This window comes from Oreochromis niloticus, linkage group LG20, assembly GCF_001858045.2.
Source record: "Oreochromis niloticus isolate F11D_XX linkage group LG20, O_niloticus_UMD_NMBU, whole genome shotgun sequence".
NCBI classification, from domain to species: domain Eukaryota; kingdom Metazoa; phylum Chordata; class Actinopteri; order Cichliformes; family Cichlidae; genus Oreochromis; species Oreochromis niloticus.
In genome coordinates, this window is record NC_031984.2 from 6,254,397 (window position 1) to 6,268,832 (window position 14,436).

The window sequence follows — 14,436 nt, forward strand, 5'->3', positions numbered from 1 at the left end:
ATTTGAAGTTGCCACACTGAACACAAAAAGTAACATGTGACCAACACAAAGGAGCACAACAGTCAAACCCAAAACGATTACCTGACCTACAACACAAAACCAAAAGTAGGAACAAATAATCACAACTAAGTGATCTGTTGTCTCCACCACACAAACAGTCACATACAAGTGGCCCTATACCACAACAAGTTACTTTAATCCAAAGTTCAGTGAAGCAAGCACACTAGTGACCAACCACAAAATGGAGAGCTATGGCCACACAATGATCACATCAAGGGTGACTCAGCACCCCTTAGTGTTATCGCCATCACCTGGCCAGCAACACTCACGAGTGATCCAACAAAAGTAGCCATATTCCCCACAACACTAAAGGTCACAGCACATAACACTCACCTCATGAGGATCTCATTAGCATCCATCAACACTGACATATGCACACACAGTACACATTATGCCAACTTAAAAACAGCCTACCTGCCTCAGCTACAGACCATAATTAATAAATGGTCTCAAACCTCCTACCAAGTTTGGTGCCACTGATTCACTTTGAGCATCTCCCATCCTAAAATGCTAAAAAAACTCAATAAAACTTTACCTGTCTAGTCTTCAGTGGTGTACCGGGCTCGAGGCACCTTTAAAAGCAAACTCAGGGGTAGGCAGCAGACCAGGGGTACAGTCTCCCACCAAACCCTGAAGCATACCCCCACCCAGGATAACCACCAAACACAAAAAAACTAAAACAACAAAGCAAAACAACAAACAAGTGCTTCGATGGAAGGGCAGCACAGCCACCCAGCTGAAACACACTAAAGGGATGTTACTCAATCACCTGAACACCTTTGCTCACCCACTTAAAAGTCAAACTGATATTCAGACTCCACTAAAACGTCCAAATAATCCCGGACGAGCCCCCACTTATGTTACGACCCGGCTCAAAAGCCGCAACATAAAAAAGGAGACGAATACCAGAGTGAGTGTGAGAAGAGGTTAAAATGGCATAGCAGGTTGCAAAGACAAGTGAGCTCCCTGGAAGCTCGCCTCAGGTATGGTTTTATCCACACCTGACTAGGTGTGGCCAATTAGCACCAGCTGAACACATTTAGATGATTAGGGGCTGCAGAGGGACGTAACATCCACCATTACCAGTGCAGGAACACCATTCTATCATAACCCCCCAGTCATTTCTAAGGCAGCCTCTCACTGATAGTGATCTGACTCCTAATAAGGAGTTCATCAACTCTATTATGAACATACATTACAATGATTATTAAAAAGGTTATTAAAACTTATTTCTAACATATTTACAGTTGGGCTCTTGATGAATAAGGTGGTTTTGACTGCTACACCTCTGGATCACTAAAGCGTGGTCCTTCAGACGTTCATTCCCAATCTACCTTTCAACAAATTCGTCTCATAAGGGAAACAACCAGGTTGTGTAAAAAAGCTAATATTCTGTCATATTAACAACTGCATTTCCTGCTGGTGCTATGACTTTAAAACCACTCCCTTTATAATCAAGCTTTAAAAGTCCTAGATAGCAAACCAGTTTCATCACTGCAATGTTCTTGGTAAATATAAAATGTTATGTTTTGAAAAGCTTTTTATTCACATGCATGACTATGTGTCATTTTATTAAGACTTGGGCATTGTTTGTGGTTTTGACATGTCAGCTGGGGTGTTTTATTTGTCCCTTAATTTATTGATTTTGTCATGGTTTGGGCTTTTGACCCAAAGTTTTACAATTGGACTTTTCTCAGTTATTATTATTATTATTATTAAATATTCACAATTCGATTATTATCTTATTTGTCGTTTATATTTTCATCTTGTATTTCCTTAATATTTTAAGTCTTTAGTTGAACTGGAATTAGTTAAATTTCATGGAGTTTATTAGTTCCTTTTGTTTTACCCTCTTTGCTTTATTGTCTTTCTCCCATCAAGTTTACTACTGTCTGTGTTTTCCTATTTGTTGGTGGCGGTGAATCTTTATTTTTTTTAAACCAATCTGGTGATAAAGGGGCTTTTTTAAAATTAATTTCTCTTTTTTTTGGTGTTGAAAGCGCTACCACTTAATTTGCTGTTTTCTTTGCCACAGGTCCATATTTTCAGTTATTTTGTTTAATAAAATTATGTAAATTGATTTGCCACGCCTCTGCCTTTGTTAATAATGAGCCTGTGTGCCTTTGCAACTAGTAGAACTTTTGCACTGGTTTATGGCAGTTCATGAGATTTGTAATTTTTTTATTCATTGTTTCTAGACACGAATTCCTGTTATTTGTCCATTTGAAAAACAAAAATCTAATTCTACACTTGAGCAAATGAAAGCCAAACTGAAAAACCAATGGGAGGTGAAATGTTTTGGGGTTTTCTTTGTGGTTTGTTTTGTTTTCAAATGTATAAGAAATCCTTATAACCTGTATTGAAACATGTCTTGCAAAAGTTGCTTTCAATGTGATTTATTAGCAGTACAGTTTTCTGCACTGAGGGGGTACCAGTTTCATTTTGACTCACATAAGTTTCATTTTGAGTCTCTGCTCAATAGAAAGCAAAAGTTAAAAAGTTCAGACCAACTAGCCTTGGCTAGGGCTACTCGTGGGTACACTCAGCAGAAACACACACACTCCACTCTTTGTCGAGCAGGTGCTCCTGATTCGGTGTATATACTTAGTTTTGGATTGTGTAGCACCTATGCCAGTCAGCCTTATCTGGCGGTGCTCTCTGAGTTACTCAGCACCACCTCTGACTCTTGCAGCTGAGCTAAAACCAAATCCTGCCCCTGTGTGTTTGTTTCCATTCAGAATTCTGTACAGTAGTTGAGAATTTAAAAAATTATGATACAGGTTAAGAACACTGTAATGATTTTCCAAACTTCATAGTAACATAAAAGTTGTACAAATGGCAGGAATACATCTTCAATGTTAGGCCAGAACACTGGAGATGGGTCACAAATGGGTCCAAATCGTAACACCAAGGCAGCAAAAAGAATGGCTAAAGAAGAAGCACATTAAGGTAATGAAGTGGCCTAGCCTAGTCTGCTTAAAAAAAACAAAAAAACAAAAAACAAAAACATAGACAGGCAAAAATAACCCAAGTAAATAAAAAATGCAGATTCTCAGCTTTTATTTGAGGGTATCCACATTCAAATTGGACGAAAGGTTTAGGAGCTCCTTAACACGTAATTAATGTAATTAGACAGTTGACTTCATCGGCAGCTGTGGGCAAGTCCTTGGTTTGATTATCCTTGGTCATTATCAATTAATTGAGTATATTTGAGGTGTGGCACTTGCATGTGGAAGATTTTGCTGTTGACAGACAACATGAGCTCTCCATGAAACAAGTAATCGTTTAGCTGCAAAAACAGACAAAACCCATCTGAGAAATTGCTACAATAGTAGGAGCAGCAAGATCTACAGTTTGGTACATCCTGAGAAAGAAAGAAAGAAAGAAAGAAAGAAAGAAAGCACTGATGAACTCAGAAACGTAAAAAGACCTGGACGTCTATGGAAGACAACAGTGGTCGATGATCACAGAATCATTTCCATGGTGAAGAGAAACCCCTTCACAACAGTCAACCAAGTGAACAACACTCTCCAAGAGGTAGGCACATCGATATCCAAGTCTACCATAAAGAGAAGACTGCATGACAGTAAATACAGATGCCACTGCCATTCTCGTTCATTGCCTCGTTACCTCTTGGATCTACTGTAATTCACTCTTATTTGGCCTTACACAATAATCCTTTAATAAGCTTTAGCGTGTCCAGAACTCAGCCACCTGTATTGTCACTAGGACTCCCTCTACCCACCACATCACCCCTATTTTGAAGCAGCTTCACTGGCTCCTGGTCAAATCTCACGTTATATACATTTAAGGCTATTCATTTTCTCTCCCCACCATAGCTTTCTGACTTGGTTCAGATTGCCACCCCATCCCGGTGCCTCAGATCATCCTCTTCCCTTTCTCTTTCTGTTCCTTCCTCTCCTCTTGTTTCTATGGTGTGGCAGGGCTTTTAGTCGCTCTGCCTCTCGACTTTGGAATTCCCTACCCCCTGACCTCAGAAACATCACATTCCCTCTTTTGAAGTCCAACCTGAAAACCCACCTGTTTAAAATTGCCCACTCCATATAACTTATCCATGATCTTAAACTTTCTATTTGCTACTCTTATTATTGGGTATATTTCATGTTTTTATCCCTTTTTTATTTGCTGTACAGTGTCCTTGGGTGTTTTGAAAGGTCCTTTAAAAAATGTATTATTATTATCATTATTATTATTATTATTATTATTATTATTACTATCATTATTATTATTATTATTATTATTATTATCATCATCATCATCATCATCATTAATATTACAAAGACTTCACTGCAGATGTAAGCCATTATAAGCTTCAAGGATAGAAAGGCTAGATTGGACTAGATTGACACTAAGACACTCCCAAACCAAGTGAACTCAAGCTTCAGGAGATGAACAGATGGCTAGACATTCTCCTTTGGGATTTTTGGTAAGGGGCAGAATTCATAGTTCCATCAGGTACGGTAAGTCATCCAGGTCCTGAAGCAGCAAAGCAGCCCCAGACCAGAGACACACTACCACCACAAGGTTTGACTGTTGGTATGATGTTCTGTGTTGTTTTTACAGCAGACATAACGGGACTTCAGGACAAACAAAAAACAAAAAACAGGAGCAGTTTTTACCTTGAAACTCTCCCGTGATTCCATTTTCACCCAGTCTCTTTCTTATGGTTGAATTACAAACTCTGATCTTAACTGAGGCAAGTAAGGCCTGCAGTTCTTAAGATGTCGTTCTAAGTTCTTTTGTGACCTCCTGCATGATTATTGTCAGTGTGCTCTTGGAGTAACTTTGGTGGGACGCTGGAGTCTGAAAGTGTTAGAAATGGCTTTGCAACCCTTGTCACACCAAATTTTTTGACATCTGTCAGTGGCATAGTTATCTGTCAAAATCACCTGAGGAAGTCATCCTACAAAGCAATCTGTCAACGATGCCATCAACTTTGTTTCTGATCTTGAGTTTCTTTAGATTGTGGCATAATGTGTTGCCTTTTTAAAAATCTTTTAGCCTGATTGTTCAGACAGGTTCTATTTAAGCAATTTCTCAATTCAACATGGAAGCAATGATGGTGTTGTAAATTAAATCAACTCAGATGATCCTATTTCATTATCACTGTGTGCAGTGATACAGCTTGTTTTAAGTTCGTCCTTCCTGATGCTTGCAGAGTTCAGTAAACTCTGTGACTAGATTTTACAATGTTCCTGTCTGATATTTGTCGTCTGCTTTAGCATTCACGTCTGCTTTAGCATACTCTCCTGCCTTGAGAATACGCTTCCTAGGTTTGTCCTCAAATCCATCAGCAAATTTCCCACCTGTTGTGTAGCAAAAGCTTTACGATCAAAGGTATCGATCATCCCCACTAACCCGGCCAAATCAGCAGTAATTTCTCCACCTACAACTTAATGGACTGCAAAAAAGGAGAAATGTCATCTTCAAGATGACTATATAGAAAAACATTTTATAGTCTTCTGTTAAGAGAAAACTCAGGAGGCAAGAAACACAGACTCAGCGCTTTTTACATGTACATGGACGAATGCCCCTCACACAGTGACATGTATGAGACGAGTCACGGAGGATTCGTGCTGGGGCATCAGCTTGTTCTTTATTTATAGTCAGACAGCTTGCATTCCATTCTTGGGTGGAGCATACAAAGAGGAACAACTCCCTACATGTAAACTGAAGATAAGTGAGTTCGTGGCCATATCAGGGTGTGTCCAACAGCTTCCTCATGCAGTGATCACACTAATGTCACACACTCACTAAGTTTAAATGAAGCTAAACACTATAAGAGTACAAACACTTTAAAACAGTAATATAATTTTCTTTTAACATCTTCATTAGTCCTGGAATATTATAGTAACAAAAAAAGGTTACAAAACACAAGAATCTGGTTATATGGACAAATTCAAAAGAGTACTATAAAAGCAAAGTTTTACTACTTTATGAGTCTAATAATATAATGTTTCACATAAAAATAATATTATATACAGTAGGTCACAAGCAAATTTTAATGCAAATTAAAAATAATGTACATCATATATGCAAATTTTTTATGTTTAGTGCAGTCTTTAAATGTGAGCTTTTGTTTTTAATTCATTATGAAAATGTAATACACAAAATTAAACCATAAACAATATCATTATATGAAGATGATGTCATTTATTCGCTCTTTTTCATTTGTCGTAATATTTGAAAAAAGCTTTGTTCTTAACAGTTTTTAAGATTTTTAAGTTTTGAAGGACTTTGATAAACTTATTCATGCATTTATCACCACTAGACTGGAGTACTGCAACTCTCTCTATTTATGCCTCCAACACTCTTCTCTCCATCGTTTGCAGTTAGTTCAAAATGCTGCTGCACGCCTTTTAACTGGTACTAGAATGTATGATCACATCACTCCAGTTTTAGCTAACTTGCACTGGCTCCCTGTCAAATATCACATTGATTTTAAAATTCTCTTGCTTACTTTTAAAATTTTAAACAACTTGGCACCTAGCTATCTATCTGAACTCCTACAATCCCAAAAGAGAACTAAGATCTTCTAGTCAGATGCTCTTAGTTCAACCAAGGTCTCGGCCGAAGTCCAGAGGTGATCGTGCCTTTGCAACTGCAGCACCTAGACTCTGGAGTAACCTTCCTGTTTATATTCCTACTTCCAAGTCTGTTCAGTCTTTTAACGTCTTAAAACTCACTTTTTCACTTTGGCTTTTCATTCAAAGTAGTTTGACTATCATCTGTGTTGTTTGTTGGTCTGTTTTGTTTGTTGATGTTTTGTATTTATCTTTTTATTCTCTTTTTGGCTGATTGTGAAGCACTTTGGTCAACACTGTTGTTTTTAAAATGTGCTATAGAAATACATTTTGATTTGATTTGATTTGATTTAAAGAATCACCTTCATTGCAAAAATCAGTGGCTATGTATTAATAATAATAATAATAATAATAATAATAATAAACATTGACTTACCCTTAGCATCTGGATTTGAAGGAAAGAAAAAATGTTATTTGGACAAGATTTTTAGTCCTTTTTAAAAATCAGATTTGTTGAACTCAAAATTACTTTTGTACTTTTTTTCTAGTCATGTTTACTCCATTCGAGATGGAAGCAAATGAAAAAACATACATGCAGAAACTTTTAAGGTTTACGAAAAGGTGATAGCGTTGGTTAAAACGCATTCTTTCAGTAATGTCAGGACTTTCTGGGAAAAATTGATGAATGAAAATATATCCTTGTGTGAAACCTACCTGCTACATATGCCCTTGCCTTTACCCTGTTTCCATATAAAAAAAAATATGCATAGAAACACTTATGAAATATTTGGAGAATGATGGATGTTGCTTATTGATTTTTTCCCTCTACACAAAGTTAATAAAGGATCATCTATTTTCTGAAAAAAAAAACTATATTTAAATCTATATTTCTATACAGTAAACAGGAAAATATGTTTGTTTGCATACCAGGCATCTTCACGGGTTTTTTAGTCTCTCTTTACTCTGAAAGGAAATTTTAACCCATGATTAAACTGCTGTGGTAAATTATAGATTATATAATATTACAGTTTTTTACAGACGCCAGGACACATTTCTCAATACTTAGGTCACTTTTGCAAAACTCCTCACACAGTGAGCACAACAGAAGTCTATGTGGGCTAAACCGAGGATCAGTTATCATTGTTTTGGCACAAAATGCATTCAATGACTACATCTCTCAAATTTCATGAATTATTTTCTCACTCAGACACAACAACTGCCAAAAATCTTTGTACGTACAGGACATTTTGCATGTACTTACATACTGTTTTCAAAACTGTTAAACTTATGGTCAAAACAATAACATAATGCAAAACTGAATAAGACAGAAAAATTCAACAGCAATATTTTATTGAAACATATTTAAATCTAAAAATGCAGTTTAACCAGCCACAGCTGATTCTCATTGTAGATGAACATCTACACAGGTGATAATCCTTCAATTTCATTACAAAAGGCGACAACTGCTGAATAGGTTTGTTTTGTGACGTAAACATGGACCCAGCCAGAAATGGAGAAGTGGCTGAAAGAGGAAGAAGAGTGGCTGGGAGGGGGCGAGGAATACGTATGCGTGGTGGAAGAAGAATAAGAGGAAGATCAAGAGCTGTAGTCTCAGATGAGATCAGAGCTACTGTAATTGATCATGTAGTAAATCATGGTCACTCAATGAGAGAGGCTGGTCAGAGAGTGCAGCCAAATCTGCAACGCTCTACAGTGGCCTCTATTGTTAGAGTTTTCCGGCAAACCAACAGGTAACTTGTATTGTGCAAGGGCATTTGCACATTTCAGAAGTAAATACTCATTTTGTGTGAGTATTCCCACAAATTCTGAAGTTTAGGGTCCTTTTTTTCATCACATGTGCTCTACAAGTAACACCTGGCCTATTGGATTACCTGGAGCCTGGAATTCATTTTGTCTGCTAACAATTTAAATTGGTGATCAAGAAACATGACAACTAAGAGGCTAACAGAAGATATTGAAGAAGTTAAGAAGTCTCTTAACTTCATGTCAGAGGAATTGAGTAAGGTGGTGAAACAGCAAGCAGGACTACTGGACTTAATTGAAGAAATAAGACAACTGAAGATTGTGATTAAGGAAAAAGATAAGAAGATTGAAGAGCTGGAAAAAAGAGTTGACTATTTGGAGCAATATACAAGAATGGAAGATGTGATTATTTCTGGACTGAAGACAAATCACTACACCTATGCACGGAGTACAGCAGGTGACAAGGAGGGGGAAGATGCACCAAGAGCTGAAAAGGATTTGCTTGAGCAGCAAGTTATTCAGTTTTTCAAAGACAAAGACATTCTTTTGGATAGTAAAAACATAGCTGCATGTCATACTGTTCCACAAAAACATACCAAGATGCCAACTATCATACTACGATTTGTGAACAGGAAATATAAAGTTGAACTGTTAAAGATGGGAAAGAAGTTAAAGGGAACCGGCGTATATGTGAATGAGCATCTCACCAAGAGAAATGCTGAAATTGCACGACAGGCAAGACTATTGAAGAAGGAAAGGCACATCCAAGATACCTGGACTAGGAACTGTAAGGTATTCATAAGACTTAATGGGACACCAGAACAAGCTAAAGTAATTGTTGTCAGAGACATTGCAGATCTTGAGAGATTTAAACAAAAGAAATAGAGTTCAGTGTGGAAAAGAATTGTGTTGCTGACTGTGATATGAACAACATCTGATAAGTGTGAGAAAAAAATGCATGTGAATGTGTGAACAAAAAAAAATGGAATATTTTGGATCTCATGATTATAAATTTTATGAGTTGGACAGTAGTATTGATCCAGATATCCACCTCTATCAGAATGTTGATATGACATGTGAATATTATAATGGGGAAGAGTTGGATCCCAAGATAAAAGGTTTTTCATTAATCCACTTTAACAGTCGGAGTCTTTACAGTAATTTTTCTAAAATTAAAGCGTATCTTGATCAATTCCAAAATAAGTTTGCAGTGGTAGCAATTTCAGAAACATGGTTGAATGACGACAAAGAATTGCAAGATGGACTAGAGGGCTATGAAATGTTTTGGCAAAATAGGAAGAATAGAAGAGGAGGAGGTGTTGCTATGTTTGTTTTTTCGTATCTTAAATGTAAAGTTGTTAATAATATGACTGCTGTGATTGATAACTTGATGGAATGTTTAACCATTGAAATTCAGTGTGAAAGATCGAAAAACATATTAGTTAGCTGCATTTATCGTACACCTGCATCCTGTATAGATCAGTTTACCAAAGAAATTTCTGTAATATTAGAAAAACACAAAGAGAAGGTGACTTTTTTTTGTGGTGATTTTAACATTGATTTATTGAAGGCAAACGACCATAATAAGACTTCAGAATTTATTGATACAATGTTTAGTTTTGGATTCCATCCGTTGATTCTAAAGCCGAGCAGAATAATGATGGATAGTGCTACTTTGATCGACAATATTTTTGTTAATAAGATCGACGGCAAGATACTTAGTGGACTGTTAGTCACAGATGTAAGTGATCACTTGCCTGTCTTTTCAGTGTTTGAAATGAACAATCAACTTCATTTTCAAGAGGAAAAGCAAATTGATTACAGTGGTAGAATAAAAACACCAGAACAAATTGCGGCTTTTAAAACAGACTTAGAAAATTATGACTGGCAAAAAGTTTATGTGGAAGACACTAATGATGCATACAATGCATTTTTGGATATATTTTTGTCAATCTATGACAGCCATTGTCCAATTAAAAAGTTTTCCAAAAATTCTAAAAAGAAAAAACCATGGTTTACACAAGGTCTGGAAAGAGCCTGTAAAAAGAAAAATAGGTTATACAGGATTTTGTTGACACACAGAACAAAGGAAAATGAAGACAAATATAAAAAATATCGAAATAAATTAACATCTATTATGCGATATGAAAAGAAAAGATATTATGAACAGCTGCTTCAAAAACATAAAAATAATATTAAGGCTACCTGGAGTGTATTAAATAGGATAATAAAAAATCAACATAATATATGTTCTCCAACACGTATTGTAAAAAGAGGTAATGTAGTGATTGAGAATATTGAGAGCATAGTTAATGAATTTAATGATTACTTTGTTAATGTAGGTCCCAACTTGGCAAAAGAGATTTCTGTACCAGGAGGAAATGATGAAGTAGATTCTACTTCTTGTAAATGTAACTCAATGTTTCTTGGTGGAGTCTGTGAGAGTGACATTGTAGAAGTGGTGAGCAAATTCAAGAGTAAAAAATCCATGGATTGTGATGACCTTGACATGTCGCTAATTAAAGAAGTTCTTCATAGTGTCCTTCAACCTTTAACATATATTTGTAATAAATCATTTCAAACTGGAATTTTTCCAGATAAAATGAAAATTGCCAAAGTGATCCCACTATATAAAACTGGTGATAAACAGATTGTGTCAAACTATAGACCGGTATCTTTACTGCCTCAGTTTTCAAAGATTCTTGAAAAACTATTTGCAAACAAATTAGATTCTTTTATTGATAAATATGATTTATTGAATGATCATCAGTATGGGTTCAGAAGAAATCGCTCAACATCTCTAGCTGTGATGGAATTTATTGAAAATATTGCAACGGCTGTGGATGAAAAACAGTTTGGAATAGGTGTGTTTATTGATTTACGTAAAGCTTTTGATACGATAGATCATTCTTTACTTTTACAGAAGTGTGAAAGGTATGGTTTAAGAGGTGTTGTACAGTTTTGGTTAAATAGTTACTTGAATAATAGGTTCCAATATGTGAGTATTAATAACATGAAATCTAAACTTAGAAAAGTAACTTGTGGAGTTCCGCAAGGATCTGTTTTGGGACCTAAGTTATTTTTACTTTATATAAATGATATTTGTACAGCTAGTGATATTTTAAAATATGTGATGTTTGCTGATGATACAAACTTATTTTGCTCTGGAAAAGACATAAAGAAATTACTGAAAACAGTGGAAACAGAACTCATGAAGTTAAATAGATGGTTTGTATTTAATAAACTATCATTGAATGAAAGTAAAACAAAATTTATGTTGTTTGGAGGTAGTAAAAGTAATATTAAAGTAAAATTGAATTTAAATAATGTTGAAATTGAAAGAGTATATGAGACAAAATTTTTAGGAGTAATTATTGATGATAAACTTTGTTGGAAGCCCCACATAGAATATGTGAAACGGAAATTATCCAAGTCTATTTCTATTCTTTATAAAACAAAAGATTTTTTGAATAAGAACTATCTTTATTTATTGTATAATTCCCTTTGTTTGCCTTATATGACCTACTGTGTAGAAATTTGGGGGAACACTTACAAAACATATTTGGATTCAATATTTAAATTGCAAAAAAGAGCTATTAGAATAATAAATAAAGTTGGATATAGGGAGTCCACCAACCAGTTTTTTGTAGGATCATCTATGTTAAAATTCATGGACATTATATATTCTAAAACTTTAGAAATGATATATCGTGTGATGAAAAAGAATGTTCCAATTTGTATTTTAAGTATGTTTCAACTAAGAGATGGAAAATACGATTTGAGGGGGTCTTATAAGTTTGAAATACCTAAAGTGAGAACCAATGTTAAGTATAGATGTGTGTCAGTTTTGGGAGTTAAATTATGGAATGGACTTAATGATGAACTGAAGATGTGTTTTTCTTTGTCATTCTTCAGGAGGATTTTAAAAATTTGTATTACACAAGGTTATAGAAATTTGGTTTGTTAAAAATTTTTTGTGATGGTTTGAAAAATTTTTTGATTTATCATTGTTTTCTTTTCAAACTGTTATACAACTTATTTATCAATGCTATTTATTTTCTTGGTTAAGGATTTGATTATTTCTATGGGGGTAAGGGATAGGATAAGTATAAGCCACAAGGCTTCAGCCTATTCCTTTTTCGGTTACTATTTGAGTACTTTTATGTAAAATTATAATTTGTTGTGTTGTTGTTGACTGAAATAAATTTCAATTCAAAAATTTCAATTCAAAATAAGCTTTTGTGTAATTGTTGTTGCATTTCTGCTTAGGACTCAACGGTTACCTCACACAGGAGGGAGAGGACGGATGTTCACTGATGTGCAGGAAACTGCCATTGTTGATATGGTCATCAGAAACAATGGGATAAAACTCACTGAAATTAGACACAGAGTCTTGGCAGACAACGTTACTTTCGCAAATATTCACAGTGTAAGCATAACAACCTTTTTTTAGAGTCTTGGAAAAACATCAGGTCAGGATGAAACAGTTGTACACTGTGCCTTTTGAGAGGAACTCTGAACATGTCAAGCAACTCAGGAACCAGTATGTCCAGGTAAGATCACAATAAAATACAGATCTGTGTTTGAACAAAACCAAACACACACAGAGACAATTTTTACAAATTTACTACTGTAACAGCTTATGTTGCCTTGTGGATTTATGTTAGAGAGTCATGGAGATTGAAGGCAGGCGAACACACCACATTTTCATCTTTGTGGATGAGGCAGGTTTCAACTTGGCCAAAGCACGGCGACGAGGGAGGAATGTGATTGGGAAGAGAGCCACAGTGAATGTCCCGGGCCAGAGGGGTGCCAACATCACAATGTGCGCAGCAATATCCACTGATGGACTGCTGTTACACAGACCACTAATTGGGCCATACAACACTGAACGGCTCCTTGTGTTCCTGCATGATCTCTATGGAAGGGTTGTGCTAGGTGAGGAAAGGGATGCGGAGAGAAGGAATCAGCCAACATTTATAATTGTATGGGACAATGTGGCATTTCATCACTCCCGTGCAGTCACCGAGTGGTTTGCAGCCCATCCCAGAATGGAGTCTCTTTTCCTCCCACCTTACTCTCCATTCCTCAACCCCATAGAGGAATTCTTTTCCTCATGGCGGTGGAAGGTTTACGACCATCATCCACATGATCAAATGTCCCTCCTGGATGCAATGAATGCTGGATGCCTGGAGATATCAGCAGAAGATTGCCAGGGATGGATCAGGCATGCCAGAAGATTCTTTCCTAGGTGTATTGCCCTAGATGACATAAGATGTGATGTGGATGAGAACCTGTGGCCAAATGGAGAAGACCGAGTAGATTAGCATTACTATTGTATGTGTATCAGTGGATGGTGTGTATACAAATTCTTGTATTTTGGGATTACTTAGTGCAAAAAAATAAAAATACATGCATGATGTCTGATTCATTCCAGTAACATATATTGAAATTATAAACGGAGATGTGTCCTTGTTTTGCACAAGAAAACACTGTGTAATGCTACATGTTGTTAGTGTTTTTACACTGTAAAATATAACTTGTTGTTTCAACTTAAAAATATGAGGTAAAGGGCTGCCTTAAAATTTTAAGTTAAGTCAAGAAATAGAGTTTGTTCTTATAACACAACCAATTGTTATCTTAATGAAAAATCACATGTTGTCTAAACTTTCATCTTAGTTTAGTTGACTGAGATTTGTTAGTCAGTTCAACTCCTTTAATTGTCATTTTTACTTGGGAAAACCCTCTCAGCTAAATTAAAATAATCTATTGTTTAAACTCTTGTCCTAGTTCAGTTGACTTGGGTTTTTTAGTTAATTCAAATACTTTAGTAGTTCTTTTAACTTAGGAATCTATTTTAGCTTAACTAACATAATCTGTTAGCTAAGTTGATTTAAGTTTATTAATTAACTGAGCTCCTTAAGGTAGCTGAGTGAACTTGTAAATCAGTTTCATTTTAATTATCAGAGTTGATTGACTGGATGTAAAGAAAAATGTGTATTAAACATCTTAAGTTTTGTTTTGTTTTTTTAGCTTTCTAACATCCATTTCAGCAAAACTACCTGTT

At 35.7% G+C, this 14,436-nt stretch overlaps 1 protein-coding gene across 2 annotated transcripts; it reads left to right on the forward strand.

Annotated features, from left to right (window-relative positions):
- Positions 1-8,075: 8,075 nt before the first annotated feature.
- LOC109196123 (uncharacterized) lies at positions 8,076-13,887 on the forward strand. 2 transcript variants are annotated; one of them, XR_002057576.2, is made up of 3 exons: positions 8,076-8,356; positions 12,639-12,922; positions 13,098-13,887. XR_002057576.2 is itself a non-coding variant. In XM_019349417.2 (3 exons), exons 2-3 carry the CDS (start codon positions 12,848-12,850, stop codon positions 13,694-13,696), a joined length of 735 nt encoding a protein of 244 aa, XP_019204962.1. In that variant the 5' UTR covers positions 8,078-8,356; positions 12,639-12,847; the 3' UTR covers positions 13,697-13,887. The 2 variants fall into 2 exon arrangements, 1 of the variants encoding a protein (XP_019204962.1); XM_019349417.2 differs by having other exon boundaries at positions 8,078-8,356; positions 13,037-13,887.
- Positions 13,888-14,436: the final 549 nt, after the last annotated feature.